Below are 16,954 nucleotides of genomic sequence, written 5' to 3' on the forward strand. Positions count from 1 at the left end.
CCAGGAGTGACAACTACCAATTACTAGTTCTGGTCATGCAATAGTTCCAGAATGGGAGGTGGGTTAGTGTAACCAATCACCTGCTATTTGAGCTTCCTGTAGCCCATAATTCAACTCATATTTCTAACCAATACAAATTCTTTATGTTATAAAATATGGGGGAAAAATGATACACTAAGAAAATGTGTAATGAGTGTGTCACGTTGTTAAGAAGAAATTCAGGAGACAGGTGCAGGAATGCGTAATTGTTTTTTTTATTAAGACCAAATTATGGCGTGCCGTCTAAAGGCACAGGGACGAAGACCAAACAAACACGTAACAAAAACAGAGTTGAAACCCAAACAAAAGAGCAAGAAGTACCTCGGATACACAATTATTAACACACGGGACTAGACCCGTAAGCATCTGTGCAATCCACAAGGGCACGAAACCAACGGCACGCACCAATGGACATTGTAACAATAATCGACAGCCCAATGGAAACCAAAGGGTACACTTAGACAAATACTAATCAGAGGGATCCGTGACAGAGTGCATCATAAGAAAAGTTACAATACCTGAATTTCTACCAAAATGCCTCAACTCAATTCATTACTTGTCTGTGCCAGTACAAAGTTTTATGTGTGTCACGCCCTGGTCTTAGTATTTTGTGTTTTCTTTATTATTTTGGTCAGGCCAGGGTGTGACATGGGTTATTTATGTGGTGTGTTTTGTCTTGGGGTTTTTGTAGGTCATGGGATTGTGGTTAGTGGGGTTTTCTAGGTAAGTCTATGGCTGCCTGGAGTTTTTTGTTTGGGGACTCAGCCTCCCCAAATTTTTTCCAATCCAGCTGCAGCACTGGGGAGGGGGAGGATTGTGGGGGTAGACTCAGGGTGCAGGGCACCCCGGAGCCAAACACTATTCCTGCATCCTGGGTTGGTGAGATGGAGGAAGAGGGGGGGATGTTGGGAGTACAGATGGTGTTATCACCGGTAAATATGGAGCAGGGGAGCATCGGGTGAGTCTCCTGTTTTTGTTTTTTTCTGTCTGGGTTTAGAATTTGAGTGTATTACATGTTTTTATTTTATTCTTTCATGGGGTCTGATTTTACTTTTGTTAGTTTAAATGTAAGGGGTTTAAGGGATTGTGTTAAGAGGAGGGCGGTTTTTAGTTATTTGGAGGGTGTGGGGTTTGATTTTTGTTTTTTACAGGAGGTTCACCTGAGGGATGGAGTGGATGTTAATAGGTTTAAGAGGGAGTGGGACAAGGGGGAGTCGGTTTGGGGTGTTGGGGGGGTGCACTCATCGGGGGTAGGGATTTTGTGTGGGCACAGGGAGGTTAAAGTGGAGGATTCTTTTGTGGTAATGCAGGGGAGGGTTATAGGGGTGGATGTCACGATAAGGGATTGTAATTTTAGATTAGTGGTGGTGTATGGACCACAGGTGGTGGCAGACAGGAGGGAGATGGTGGACTGTCTGACGCCCCTGTGTGTCACAAATAGGAAATTAGTGATAGGGGGGGATTTTAATACAGATTTAGGAAGAGGGGGGGATAGCAGTGCAGGCGCCATTGCCAGGCTAATGGCTTGCCATGGTCTGGTAGATGGTGGTCTGCACACTACTCCGAAAATGGACGGTCCTACATGGCGCAACTCCAGGGGGGTTGAGCGGAGGCTCGACTATATTTTTGTACCCAGGTCTTTGGGTAAGTTGTCTGGGCGGCTGTTGCCTGTTTCCTTTTCGGATCACGACGGGGTGCTCCTGCAGGTGGGGTCGCCAGTCTGCCTCTTTGGTAGGGGGTACTGGAAGCTAGATCGGGATGTGCTGGAGGAGCAGGCTTTTGTTGACAGGTTTTATGGTTTCTTTTGGAGGCTTGAGGGTCTCCGGTCCATGTGCGAGGGGGTGTTAGAGTGGTGGGAATTAGTTAAGGTGAGGATTAGGGCTTTTATAATAGGGTATTGTAAGAGGAAAAAAAGGGAGGAGAGGAGGGAGGTGGATCGTATCCAAAGGTTAATTGAACTCGAGTACGAGGCAGGCAACCTCGGCGGGTCGTTTGACTGGGAGAGATCCGCAACCCTAAAGGCGCAGCTCAGGGAGTTGCAGGAGCGGAAGGCTCGAGCTTTCCTGGAGCGTGCGCATAGTGGCTTTCTAGAACACAATGAGACTTGTTCTGCTATGTTCTTTAAGTCGGTTAGGGCCAGACAGAGTAGGAAGGTAATGCATGGCGTTAGGGAAGAAAATGGTAGTATAGTTAGAGAACCAGAGGATATGGTCAGGGTGACAACTGATCATTTCCAAGGTTTATTTAAGGAAAGGGAAATAGATGTAGAGCAGGGAAATGTGTTTTTAGAACACTTGTCCAGGCGGTTGCCGGAGGACATTAGAGAAGTGATGGAGGCCCAGATCTCACTAGAAGAGGTTGAGAGCGCTCTTAGGAGGATGGGAAAAGGGAAGGTGCCTGGGATAGATGGCTGCCGGCTGAGTTTTATCTCAAGTTTTGGGGTATACTTGGACCAGTGGTCCTCGAAGTCTTGAAGGCCATCCTTGAGACGGGGGTCCCGGGGGGATCAATGGTTGTTGGTGTGCTGTCACTTGTATATAAGAAGGGGGAAGTAACAGACCTTGGCAACTGGCGGCCGTTGACCATGCTGTGTGTAGATTACAAGCTACTTGCAAAGGTTTTAGCAGACCGGTTGCGCACAGCCCTTCCCTACGTCGTCCATGAGGATCAGACGTGCGGGGTAGAGGGCCGCTCTATTAGATGGAACCTACAGTTAATCAGGGACTCCATCGCTTGGGTTGAAGATAGAGGACTGCCTTTAATGGTAGCAGCGCTAGATCAGGCGAAAGCCTTTGATCGCGTGAATAGATCATTTTTATTCAGAGTGTTAGGTCGATTAGGATTTGGGGAGAAGTTCATAGGATGGATTCGTACATTATATGTCGGAGCGGGGTGCCAAGTTAGTGTAAATAGTCACTTGGGTGACGTTTTTGACCTCTCGTCTGGGGTCAGGCAGGGGTGCCCACTCTCGGCTCTCCTCTTCGTTCTGTACATGGAGCCTCTGGGGGCTGCCATTAGGGCAGATTTCACCCGAGCGTCGGGAGCAGTTCTGAACCATGCAAAGTCTTCCGTCAAGTTTTTCAGAAGATGGCGCGGTAGAACGGATGTGCCCGGGGGGTTATCTCTCTGTGAGGGGGCCCTGAGGATTCTCGGGGTCCATTTTGAGCCCTCCGGCTCAGCGACGCTAAACTGGAACATGCGTATCGCAGTGGTACAGAGGAAGCTAGCAATGTGGAAGGCTAGGTATTTGTCTTTTATGGGCAAAGTCCTGGTTCTAAAGGTGGATGTGTTGCCGTCTCTTTTGTATTTGGCGTACATCTACCCATTGCCGGCTAGTCTGAGGAGGCCTCTAGTGAGGCTTGTGTTTCAGTTCATGTGGAGTGGCAGGTGCGAGTGGGTCGCCAGGGCACGTATGCTTTGTCCCATCGGGGAGGGAGGTAGGGGGGTACCACATTTCCCCCTCAAGCTGGACGCAATTTTTGTTTCTTTCTTGTTAACGGAGCTTGCTCATCCAGTGATACACCCGTCTGTAGTGGGCATCTCGGAAGTGGTCTGGGAGGGAGTGCAGGCGCGGGGTCTGGACAACAGGCTCAAGGACCTGAATTGGTTGAGCCTCCATAAGTGCTTGCCGGTACGTTCCATCATGTACCGGTATAGTTTGGTGCAATCCCCCACCTGTCCAAGATCTTCTTGTGGCAGGGAGGAGACTGTGCGCCATGTCTTTTGGGACTGTGCCTTTGCCGGAGTAGTATGGGCTAGGGCACGGGTGTTGTTAGGTTTGGTAAGGGGGGATTTTGTATTGACGTGGGCCAGGTTAGAGAGAGGTGTAGGGAGAGCGAGAGGGACGGATAGGGACAGGTTTCTGCTCTGGCTTCTCATGAGTCTCTTTAAACGGGGGCTGTGGGAAGCCAGGCAGAACATGGTGAAGACAGGGAGAGATTGGGGGGTGGAAGGGATAGTGAGGAGGGTGGAAGGAGATTTGAGGGGGAGGATGAAGAGGGAGGAGAGGAAGTGGGGGCAGCATGCTGCCCGGGAGAGGTGGAAGGGGGGTTTAGGGCTGGGTGTCATTTAGATTTGTAAGGGGATAGATTAGGGATGGGGAGATAGGGAAAGGTAGTTTGTAGGATGACGGGGAGGGAAGATGCTCCCCTGAGGTTTTGTTTGGGGTTTTTGTTTTGTTTAAATTAAAATACCACTATTTGAGTTTGTATGGAAATTATGAGTTGTAAAGAATGAATGGCATTGATGATAATAAATTATTTTTTATTAAAAAAAATAAAATAAATAAGGCTGTTTAGGTTTTCACGTTATTGGTTTGTACTGTTCGTGGTTATCTTTTATTAAAGATGAATCAAAATAACCACGCTGCATTTTGGTCCTCTCCTTCGATGGAAGAAAACCGTAACAATGTGCTATAATTCAGTTAATATCCGAAGGATTTAAAACTTTTTGGAAAATGTTTGGAGTATCTTCATCCATTGTCCAACAGTTAACTTGATCAGAATTGTATTTTTTACTTTGTAACAATTTTGATGACCGTTGCTACACACATTGATGGAAAACGTACAGTATGTAGGGATTCTGAGTTCATTGCTTGAGAACAACATATTTCCACATTCTAAGAAGCTTAACACTTGACGGGCCTGAAAAGCATAATGTTGTAAGGTACCCAGCCATCTTACCTCACTTCCTTCCCTGTACAAAGAGCTTGCAACACTGACCAAAGACCCCAGTGTCTTCTGCAATATGACAGTTATTGACATGCATGCAATTTGAGCATATCATGTAAGTGACACAGTGGACAGGACCTATACATGGTGTATTGTAGGTCACAGGGATGTTAATGACAGACATGTAGACCCTCTCATCCCACGGCAGCTCTACCCAAGATTACCATTGTTCTCTTTTCTATCTTTTTTAAAATTCCACCTTAATTTAACCAGCTAGGCTAGTTGAGAAGAAGTTCTCATTTACAACTGCGACCTGGCCAAGATAAAGCAAAGCAGTTCGACACACAACACACTTTGAATAAACAAACATAGTCAATAATACAGTAGAGAAAGTCTATATACAGTGTGTGCAAATGAGGCAGGATAAGGGAGGTAAGGCAATAAATAGGCCATGGTGGCAAAGTAATTACAATTTAGCAATTAATCACTGGAATGGTAGATGTGCAGACGATGAATGTGCAAGTAGAGATACTGGGGTGCAAAGGAGCAAGATAAATAAAGTATGTGGATGAGGTAGTTGGATGGGCTATTTACAGATGGGCTATGTACAGATGCAGTGATCTGTGAGCTGCTCTGACAGCTGGTGCTTAAAGCTAGTGAGGGAGATATGAGTCTCCAGCTTCAGAGATTTTGTGGTTTGTTCCAGTCTTTGGCAGCAGAGAACTGGCGGCTGCCTTGGCTTTGGGGGTGACCAGTGAGATATAGCTGCTGGAGCGCGTGCTACGGGTGGGTGCTGCTATGGTGACAAGTGAGCTGAGATAAGGCGGGGCTTTACCTAGCAGAGACTTGTAGATGACCTGGAGCCAGTGGTTTTGGCGAGGGCCAGCCAACGAGAGCATACAGGTCACAGTGGTGGGTAGTATATGGTGCTTTGGTGACAAAATGGATGGCACTGTGATAGACTGCATCCAATTTGTTGAGTAGAGTGTTGTAAATTACATCGCCGAAGTCAAGGATCGGTAGGATAGTCAGTTTTATGAGGGTATGTATGGCAGCATGAGTGAAGGAGGCTCTTTTGCAAAATAGGAAAATTATTCTAGATTTAATTTTGGATTGGAGATGCTTAATGTGAGTCTGGAAGGAGAGATTACAGTCTAACCAGAAACCTAGGTATTTGTAAGTCAGAACCGTCCAGAGTAGTGATGCTGGACGGGCGAGGCAGGTGGGGGCAGCGATCGGTTGAAAAGCATGCATTTAGTTTTGCTTGCATTTAAGAGCAGTTGGAGGCTGTGGAAGGAGTGTTGTATGGCATTGAAGCTCATCTGGAGGTTTGTTAACACAGTGTCCAAAGAAGGGCCAGAAGTATACAGAATGGTGTCGTCTGCGTAGAGGTGGATCAGAGACCCTAACCCCCATAGAGACTGCCAGAGGTCCGGACAACAGGCCCTCCGATTTAACACACTGAACTCTATCAGAGAAATAGTTGGTGAACCAGGCGAGGCAATCAATTGAGAAACCAAGGCTGTTGAGTCTGCCGATAAGAATGTGATGATTGACAGAGTCGAAAGCCTTGGCCAGGTCAATGAATACGGCTGCACAGTATTGTCTTTTAGCGATGGCGGTTATGATTTCGTTTAGGACTTTGAGTGTGGCTGAGGTTCACCCATGACCAGCTCAGAAACCAGATTGCATAGCGGAGAAGGTACGGTGGGATTCGAAATGGTCGTGATCTGTTTGTTAACTTGGCTTTCGAAGACCTTAGAAAGGCAGGGTAGGATAGATATAGGTCTGTAACAGTTTGGGTCTAGAGTGTCTCCCCCTTTGAAGAGGGGGATGACCGCGGTAGCTTTCCAATCTTCGGGAATCTCAGACGATATGGAAGAGAAGTTGAACAGGCTAGTAATAGGGGTTGCAACAATTTCGGCAAATCCTTTTAGAAAGAGAGGGTCCAGATTGTCTAGCTCGGCTGATTTGTAGGGTCCAGATTTTGCAGCTCTTTCAGAACATCTGCTATCTCGTTTTGGGTGAAGGAGAAATGGGGAGGCTTGGATGAGTTGCTGTGGGGGGTGCAGGGGTGTTGATCGGGGTAGGGGTAGCCAGGTGGAAAACATGGCCAGCCGTAGAAAAATGCTTATTGAAATTCTCAATTATAGTGGATTTATTGGTGGTGACAGTGTCCATGGACTTTACAGTGTCCCAGAACTTTTTTGAGTTTGTGCTACAGGATGCAAATTTCTGCTTGAAAAAGCTAGCCTTAGCTTTCCTAACTGCCTGTGTATATTGGTTCCTAACTTCCCTGAAAAGTTGCATATCACTGGGGCTATTCGATGCTAATGCAGAACACCACAGGATGTTTTTGTGCTGGTCAAGGGCAGTCAGGTCTGGAGAGAACCAAGGGCTATATCTGTTCCTGGTTCTATTTTTTTTGAATGGGGCATGCTTATTTAAGATGGTGAGGAAGGCACTTTTAAAGAATAACCAGGCATCCTTTACTGACGGGATGAGGTCAATATCCTGGCCAGGTCGATTAGAAAGGCCTGCTTGCTGAAGTGTTTTAGGGAGCGTTTGACAGTGATGAGGGGTGGTCATTTGACCGCAGACCCATTACGGATGCAGGCACTGAGGCAGTGATAGCTGAGATCTTGGTTGAAAACAGCAGAGGTGTATTTAGAGGGCAAGTTGGTTAGGAGGATATCTATGAGGGTGCCAGTGTTTATGGATTTGGGGTTGTACCTGGTGGGTTCATTGATAATTTGTGTGAGATTGAGGGCATCAAGCTTAGATTGTAGGATTGCCGGGGTGTTAAGCATGTCCCAGTTTAGGTCACCTAGCAGCACAAGCTCTGAAGATAGATGGGGGCAATCAATTCACATATGGTGTCCAGGGCACAGTTGGGGCAGAAGGTGGTCCATAGCAAGCGGCAACGGTGAGAGACTTGTTTCTGGAAAGGTGGATTTTTAAAAGTGAATGCTCAAATTGTTTGGGTACAGTCCTGGATAGTAAGACCGAACTCTGCAGGCTATTTCTGCAGTAGATAGCAACATCGCCCCCTTTGGCAGTTCTATCTTGTCGGAAAATGTTATAGTTAGGGATGGACATTTCTGGTTTTTGGTGGTCTTCCTAAGCCAGGATTCAGACACGGCTAGGACATCCGGGTTGGCAGAGTGTGCTAAAGCAGTGAATAAAACAAACTTAGGGGGAGGCTTCTAATGTTATCATGCATGAAACCAAGGCTTTATTGGTTACAGAAGTCAACAAATGAGACCACCTGGGGAATGGGAGTGGAGCTAGGCACTGCAGGGCCTGGATTAACCTCTACATCACCAGAGGAGGAGTAGGATAAGGGTACGGCTAAAGGCTATAAGAACTGGTCGTCTAGTATATTCAGAACAGAGAGTAAAAGGAGCAGGTTTCTGGGTCGAGATAGAATAGATTCAAGGCATAATGTGCAGACAAAGCTATGGTAGGATGTGAGTACATTGGTGCTAAACCTAGGCATTGAGTAATGATGAGAGAGATATTGTCTCTAGAGAAGTTTAAACCAGGTGATGTCACCGCATATGTGGGAGGTGGAACTAAATGGTTGGTTAAGGCATATTGAGCAGTGCTAGAGGCTCTACAGTGAAATAAGACAATAATCACTAACCAGGACAGTAATGGACAAGGCATATTGATATTAGGGAGAGGCATGCGTAGCCGAGTGATCATAGGGGTCCAGTGAGTGGTTGGGCTGGCTGGAGACATGGCGATTCAGACTGCTAGCAGGCCGGGGCTAGCAAGCTAGCAGAAGAGCCTTAGAGGGACGTCGCGACGGAGGAAAGTCTGTTTTAGCCTCTGTGTGACGTCGATAGATCAGTCGTGATGGATTAGTAGGGTTCCGAGTAGCAGAGAGGACCTAGTCCAATTAGCAAAATAGGTATAGTGGCCCAAGAAATTGACCGATGGATCTATTCAGCTAACAGTCCAATATGCTCTAGACAGCTAGCGGGCCGCGGCTAGCAGGCTAGCAGATGGGCATTCAGGGGACTTCGCGGCATAGGGACCAGTTGAGTACCCCCTCGAGCAGGTTACGTCGGTAGTACAGTCATGAAGGATCGGCGGGGTTCCGTGTCCCGTACCGGCAGTAGAAGGGGTCCGGGTATTGTAGCCCAGGAGTGGCTGATGGGCCTCTTCAGCTAGCCGGGAGAATGGGCCTAGCATGGGCTAGCTCCAGGCTAATTGGTGCTTGCTTCGGGACAGACGTTAGCCAGGAGTAGTCACTCGGATTGCAGCTAGCTAGCTGCGATGATCCAGGTGAAAAGGTTCAGCGCTTGCGGTAGGAATCTGGGGATATGGAAAGAAAATAGGTCCGGTTTGCTCTGGTTTGAGTCGCATTGTATGACTTTCGAGAGCGTTCCGAGCTAAAGGTTAACTGATGACCGCTAGCAGTGGTTAGCTGACTACTAGCTAGTAGCTAGTGAGCTGGCTAGCTTCTGTTGGGGGATCCCGGTTCTGAGGTAAATAAAAATACTTCAGAGAAAACAGATTCACACCACAGAGGGTGAGGAGGGTTGCAGGAGAGTATTTTGAAGTTGAGGTTTAGAAAAATATAAAAAAGATATGCGAAGAAAAAGGTATAAAAAGATATATACATATGGGACACGACAAGACAAAGGACAAAGACGTCTGACTACGTCTGGCTACGCCATCTTGGATGTCTTCTTGACAAGTTAAGAATAGATATCACTTACTGACAAACTCAATGTTTTGTTTATTTGTGATCGTCTGTGTGTTTGTGTGTGTGTGAATGCCCACATTTATTGCTACTTTGTGGTTGGGGGGAGTTTTCTCTGAACAGGTTCGCAGCCCCTGGTACTTGTTTAGGCAGTAGTTGAAATGTTCTCCGTTGAATATTTAGTTTGGTTACGTCATGTATCAAGGTAAGACCCAAGTGCAGACTGTGTGAAGTAACAATGTTTAATGTAACAACAGGGGCAGGCGAACGACAGGTCAAGGCAGGCAGGGCTCGATAATCATTAGTAAGAGCAAAGGTACAGGACAGCAGGCAGGCTCAGGGACAGACAGAGTTCAGTAATACAGGGAGGGGCAAAGGTAGACAAGCACAAGGACAGCTGAAACAGATCAGGGCATGACATGTTAGGCCAAGCCGACTAGCTATGGATCATAGCGGGGTTTGTACTGGACTAACGTGTGTGTAACTATTAGGCCCATAGGTGCTCATCTTAAAGTGGTACTCCAGTCTCCTTTGAATCTCACTGTCACTCCCTGACCTTAGAGATCCTTTTTATTCTCTATGTTTGGTTAGGTCAGGGTGTGACTCGGGTGGGAAAGTCTATGTTTTCTATTTCTTTGTTTTTGGCCGTGTGTGGTTCCCAATCAGAGGCAGCTGTCTATCGTTGTCTCTGATTGGAGATCACATATAAGTTGTCATTTTCCTTTTGGGTTTTGTGGGATCTTGTTTTCTGTTTAGTGTCTGTACCTGACAGAACTGTGCGCTTTCGTTTTCACGTTTGTTATTTTTGTTTGAGTGTTTTTGTATAAAGTATCATGAACACTTTCCACACTGCGCTTTTGTCCACTCCTTTCGACGAGAGCCGTTTTACAGAAGATCCCACCACCAAAGGACCAAGCAGTGTGGCCAGGAGGATCAGGGTTCCTGGGCCCGGGATAAAAGGGAGTGGAGGACATCCTGGACCTGGGAGGAGGTAATGGCAGGGGACAAGACCCTGCCATGGAAGCAGGCGGAGGCAGCGAGTGAGGAACGGCGACGATACGAGGAGTTAAGCAAATGATGGAAGCCCGAGAGGCAGCTCAAAAAAATAATTGGGGGGAGGGGGCACACGGGGAGATTGGTGGAGTCAGGGTTTAGACCTGAGCAAACTCCCCGTGCTTACCGTGAGGAGCGTGTGACCGGTCAGGCACCGTGTCATGTGATGATGCGCAGGGTGTCTCCAGTGAGCATTCTCCGGTGCGTCTCTTAGGTCCAGGATATCCTGCGCCAGCTCTACACATGGTATCCCCAGTTTGCCAGCACAACCCAGTGCGGCCTGTTCCAGCTCTCTGCGCACTTGCCGTGCTACAGGGGTTATTCAGCCAAGACGCGTTGTGCCAGCTCTACGCTCCAGACCTCCAGTGTGCCTCCACGGCCCAGTATATCCTGCGCCGGCTCTATGGGCCGGCTCTACGCACTATGCCTCCAGTGCGCCTTCATGGCCCAGTGCGTCCTGTGCCAGCTGTCTACACTCACCGAGCTAAAGTGGGTATCCAGCCAGGACGCGTTGTGGTAGCCCCACGTACCAGACTTTCAGAACGACTCCTCAGTCCGGTGAGACCTGTTCCCTGCTCCACATACGAAGCCTCCATGGCCCAAAGCCTCCAGTGATGATCCGTGGTCCGGAGCATCCAGCAACGGTCCCCGGTCCGGAGCCTCCAGCGACGGTCCCCGGTCCGGATCCTCCAGCAATGGTCCCCAGTCCTGAGCCTGCAGCGACGGTCTCCAGGCCGTGTGTGGTTCCCAATCAGAGGCAGCTGTCTATCGTTGTCTATTGTTGTCTCTGATTGGGGATCACATATAAGTTGTTATTTTCCTTTTGGGTTTTGTGAGATCTTGTTTTCTGTTTAGTGTCTGTACCTGGCAGAACTGTGCGCTTTCGTTTTTGCGTTTGTTATTTTTGTTTGAGTGTTTTTGTATAAAATATCATGAACACTTTCCACACTCCTTTCGACGAGAGCTGTTACACTCATTTAACACCTGATTTACTTAACAAAAGGCACACCTCAATAGGTGGTCCAGGCATGTCACATGTCATGAGGATGGCATAACACGTTCTCATCAGGCCAACTCCTTGAATGCCCTACAGCTTGACGTTTGCAGTTTTGCCTATAAAACACTATATTGCTCAAAGCATATTTTTGTACCCTTCAGTGTGTGTATTTGACTGTAATTATTCTTGGGATATTGCTTTAAAAACAGTAAAAGTTCAAAATCGCTAGAGGATGTCTTTAAGTGAAGATGTCTCAACAAAGACAAGGGCATCAGAAGTTAAAGGCTAGTCTTTCTCTGTCTGTCTCTATCTTGCCATAATATATATAGTAACGTCCTCTCAGATTCACCAACAGCTGACAGAAAAATAAACTGTCTAAAAAGTTCCAAACTATTGTCAAACTCTTTTTGATAATTCAATGAAAAGGTGGAGTGTATGACTTTCACTTGTAATCGTTGAGGAGGCAGAATTTGAGGCTGACAAATGACGCACGTGCAGTGACACAATATTGGTCACTAAACAGGATATCTTGACACTTCCATCCCAGCTGTGATGTCTTTAAAACAGTGGCATTTCCCTCTTCATTATCATAGAGCTGGTTGCAAAAATGACAGGTGAGAACCTATATAGTTTGTAGAATACTCATGAAATTCGGATGGAGGGATGGATTTAGGTGGATGGATGGGTGGGTGGATGGATGGATGGGTTTGGGTGGATGGGTGGATGAATGGGTTTGGGTGGATGGGTGGATGGATGGGTTTGGTAGATGATGGATGGGTTTGGATAGATGGATGGATGGGTTTGAGTGGATGGGTGGATGGATGGGTTTGGTAGATGATGGATGGATGGGTTTGAGTCGATGGATCGGTGGATGGATTTAGGTGGGTGGATAGATGGATGGGTTTGGATGGGTGGATGGATGAGTTTGGGTGGATGGATGGATTAGTTTGGGCGGATGGATGGGTTTGGGTGGATGGATGGATGGGTTTGGATGGATTGTTCGATGGATGAGTTTGGGCGGATGAGTTTGGGTGGATTGATGGATGGTGTGGGTGGATGGATGGATGAGTTTGGGTGGATGAATGGATGAAGGAATGTGTTTGGATGGATGGTTTGGGTGGATGGATGAGTTTGGGTGGATGGATGGGTTTGGGTGGATGGATGAGTTTGGGTGGATTGATGGATGAGTTTGGGCGAATGGATGAGTTTGGGTTGATGGTTAGATGGGTGTCGGTGGATGGATGGATGAGTTTGTGTGGATTAATGAATGAAGGGAAGGGTTTGGATGGATGAGGGATGGGTTTGGGTGGAATGGATGGGTTTGGGTGGATGGATGGATTGATGAATGAATGGGTGGATGGGTTTGAGTGGATTGATGGGTTTGGGTGGATATATGGATGGATGGCTGGGTGAATGGGTTGGAATGGATGGATAGGTTTGGGTGGATGGATGGGTTTTGGTGGATGGATGGATGGATGGGCTTGAGTGGATGGGTGGGTGGATGGATGAGTTTGAATGGATTGATGTATGTGTGTGGGTAGATGGATGGATGAGTTTGGGTGGATGAATGGATGAAGGAACGGGTTTGGATGGATGGATGGTTTGGGTGGATGGATGGATTGGTTTTGGTGGATTGATGGATGAGTTTGGGTGGATTGATGGATTGTTTGGGCGAATGGATGAGTTTGGGTTGATGGGTGTGGGTGGATGGATGGAAGAGTTTGGGTGGATGAATGGATGAAGGGATGGGTTTGGATGGATGGGTTTGAGTAGATTGATGGATGAGTTTGGGTGGATGAATGAATGGGTTTGGATGGATGAGTGATGGGTTTGGGTGGAAAGGATGTGTTTGGGTGGATGGATGGATGGGTTTGGATGGATAAAGGCAAGGGTTTGGATGGATGGATGGGCTTGAGTGGGTGGATGGATGGGTTTGGGTGGATGGATTGATGGGCTTGAGTGGGTGGATGGATGGATGGGTTTGGGTGGATTGATAGATGAGTTTGGGCAGATGGATGGATGAGTTTGGGTGGATTGATGGATGGGTGTGGGTGGGTGGGTGGATGGATGTGTTTGGGTGGATGAATGGATGAAGGAATGGGTTTGGATGGATGGATGGTTTGGGTGGAAGGATGGATGAGTTTGGGTGGATGGATGGGTTTGGGTGGATGGATGGATGAGTTTGGATGGATTGATAGATGAGTTTGGGCGAATGGATGAGTTTGGGTTGATGGTTGGATGGGTGTGGGTGGATGGATGGATGGATGAGTTTGGGTGGATGAATTGATGAAGGGATGGGTTTGGATGGATGGATGGGTTTGAGTGGATTGATGGATTGATGGACGAGTTTGGGTGGATGAATGGATGGGTTTGGATGGATGAGGGATGGGTTTGGGTGGAATGGATGGGTTTGGGTGGATGGATGGATGGGTTTGGATGGATGAAGGGATGTGTTTGGGTGGATGGATGGGCTTGAGTGGGTGGATGGATGGGTTTGGGTGGATGGATTGATGGGTTTGAGTGGGTGGATGGATGGGTTTAGGTGGATGGATGGGTGGGTTTGGGTGGGTGGATGGATGGGTTTGGGTGGGTGGTTGGATGGATGGATGGATGGGTGGGTTTGGGTGGATGAATGGGTTTGGGTGGGTGGATGGATAGATGGATGGATGGATGGGTGGGTGGATGGATGATGGATGGGTGTGGATGGGTGGATGGATGGGTTTGGGTGGGTGGACGGACGGACGGACGGAAGGGTTTGGGTGGGTGGATGGATAGATGGATGGGTGGGTGGATGGATGGATGATGGATGGGTTTGGGTGGGTGGACGGACAGAAGGGTTTGGGTGGGTGGATGGATAGATGGATGGGTGGGTTTGGGCGGGTGAATGGATGGGTTTGGGTGGGTGGATGGATGGACGGACGGATGGGTTTGGGTGGGTAGATGGAGGATGTGATGGATAGATCTATAGAAAGACATCATGTACATCATGTACATCTGTTGACTGTATAAGAAGCTTTAGATAGAATAACAGTATAAGACTAAGTGATCATATCATAAAAAGATCCCCACTGACTACGGTTTTCCCCATCTCCAACAGAGCTAGAACAATCATATGTCCTGGACTATGATTACAATTCAGCCAACGACTCCTATTACTTCAACATCACCTCCTTTGACCTGAACTTTAACACATTCTCCTGTGCAGCTCAGCCCCTTTATCCCGGTGCCGTCATATTCCTGTGTGTCCTTCACATCGCCATCTTCCTATTGGCTGTTCCTGGTAACCTACTTGTGGGGCTCGTGATTGGCTTCAGTCAACAGTCCCTGACCCCATCCGACGTCTTCCTGTTTCACCTGACTGTAGCTGACGGGCTGCTGGCTCTGACCCTGCCCTTCTGGGCTGCTAACACGCTCCACGGCTGGATCTTTGGTGACTTCCTGTGTAAGTTCCTCAGCCTGGTTATGGAGGCTAGCTTCTACACCAGCATCCTGTTCCTGGTGTGTATCAGTGTCGACCGCTACCTGGTGATCGTTCGCCCCGCCAAGTCCCGTAAGGGCCGCCGAAGGGCCTGCAGATGGTACGCCTGCACCTTCATCTGGGCTCTGGGGGGCTCCCTCTCTCTCCCTGCCCTCTTCAACGACTCCTTCACGCCCCAGAGCGGTGGTCCGACGAGGTGTGCTGAGCACTTCGACGTCAGCAGCGCCACCCACTGGCGGCTCGCTACTCGCGGCCTACGCCACATCCTGGGGTTCCTGCTCCCACTAGTCATCATGGTGGCGTGCTACAGCATCACCGTGGCCCGGTTGCTGCAGACGCGCGGCTTCCAGAAGCACAGGGCCATGCGGGTCATCATTGCCGTGGTGTTCGCCTTCCTCCTGTGCTGGACGCCGTTACACATGACGGTGATGGCCGACACCCTGATGAGGGCCAAGCTGGTGCGCTTCGACTGTGCTGTGAGGAACAGGGTGGACCTGGCCCTCCAGGTCACCCACAGCCTGGCCCTGGTCCACAGCTTTGTTAACCCAGTGCTGTATGCCTTCGTGGGGGAGAAGTTCAGGGGGAACCTGGTTGCCCTGGTCAGGAAGTCACGAGGACCAGAGAGGGGGTCTTCGTCTCGATTTAGCAGGTCCACATCCCAGACCTCAGAAGGGAATGGACTGTTATGATTGATCTGACAGGTTGTCTCCACATTACTTTGAATCAGGGTTGGGGTCAATTCCATTTCAATTCAGGAAGCACCCTAAAATTCCAATTCCAATGCTTTTCAATGCTTTTCAATGAGGACATTTTTAAAATTCAAATTGGAGTTTGGTTCACTTTCTGAACTGACTGGAATTGAAATGGAATTAACTCCAACCCTGCTTTGAATAACGTATAAGATTGTCCCTTTGTAACATATTGTAGCCTAACATTCCTTGCTTGACATTGAATATGTGCGTGCTGGCACTATCAGGCTGCTCCTGTATGTATGTGTTCTTTAAGTTAATGTCCCTCCATAAACTAATGCCCCTGGTGTCTGTACATGTATATAATGCCCTCTGTTGTCTGTTGTATGACACAATAAACTCAACTGTGATGTGACCAACTAGTTCCAAATCTTTCAACACTCCAGAGTCAAAACAAAAAAAGTTACCTTCCAGGGGCTGGCAGATGTATTTTAGGTCTCAGGCAAGCTATCTCACCATACATGGTTCAAAAGGCTATAATTGGCTCCCTTCTAGTGTTTGGTATTAAGAAGGCCCTACAGCCGGTTTATTACCCATGTGTTCTATCTGTTATTACCAAATGACTATTACCCCCATTCACCAGCAGAGGGCAGTCATTACATGGGTCTGAATGGGGATACCAGCTCTGACTGCACCATAGGCCTCCTGATTAGCTAGCTGGTGAAGACAGCCAAAATGAGGTCACTACTATTTAAAAGCTGCCCAGAGTATGTCACAGTTATGATATTGGACCTGTCTTCTGTTTAGATGATGTGGATAGGGAGTGGTGAGTGAGAGTGAGAGTGAGAGAGAGAGAGAGAGAGAGATTGAGATCATTATTCTACTGTTGATACAGTCCCAACATGTTTTGCATATCGTCAACCAAATCTTCAAGATACATATCTTTAGTCCAATATCTTGAAAACTTGACTAGTTGGACTAATGACAAAAAAAGACAGCCAAGGAACTCTGTCACCCCTGTCCTCACTCCCTGTAACTCTCTACCTCACCCTTACCCACTCTGTCTCTCCTTTATCGCTCTCTACCTCACCCTTACACACTCTCTCCTGTATCTCTTTATCACTAAATCATCCTTCCTTTTATCTGTCTCTCTTTCTCATCCCTCTTCACATTTTCTCCTCTCTCTTCCTGTCTCTCCTTCTCTTTCTCCTCATCCCTCTTCACATGACCTCCTCTCTCTTCCTGTCTATCCTTCTCTATCTCCTCATCCCTCTTCACATTTTCTCCTCTCTCTTCCTGTCTCTCTTTCTCTTT

At 47.9% G+C, this 16,954-nt stretch overlaps 1 protein-coding gene across 1 annotated transcript; it reads left to right on the forward strand.

Moving 5' to 3' along the window:
- Window positions 1–12,080: 12,080 nt before the first annotated feature.
- Window positions 12,081–15,969, forward strand: LOC139414003 (C-X-C chemokine receptor type 2-like). The gene is made up of 2 exons (XM_071161888.1): window positions 12,081–12,087; window positions 14,571–15,969. The coding sequence occupies exons 1-2, from the start codon at window positions 12,081–12,083 to the stop codon at window positions 15,638–15,640; spliced, it is 1,077 nt and encodes a 358-aa protein (XP_071017989.1). The 3' UTR covers window positions 15,641–15,969.
- Window positions 15,970–16,954: the final 985 nt, after the last annotated feature.

The sequence above is a fragment of the Oncorhynchus clarkii genome, chromosome 7 (assembly GCF_045791955.1).
Source record: "Oncorhynchus clarkii lewisi isolate Uvic-CL-2024 chromosome 7, UVic_Ocla_1.0, whole genome shotgun sequence".
In the NCBI taxonomy this organism is placed as follows: Eukaryota; Metazoa; Chordata; class Actinopteri; order Salmoniformes; family Salmonidae; genus Oncorhynchus; species Oncorhynchus clarkii.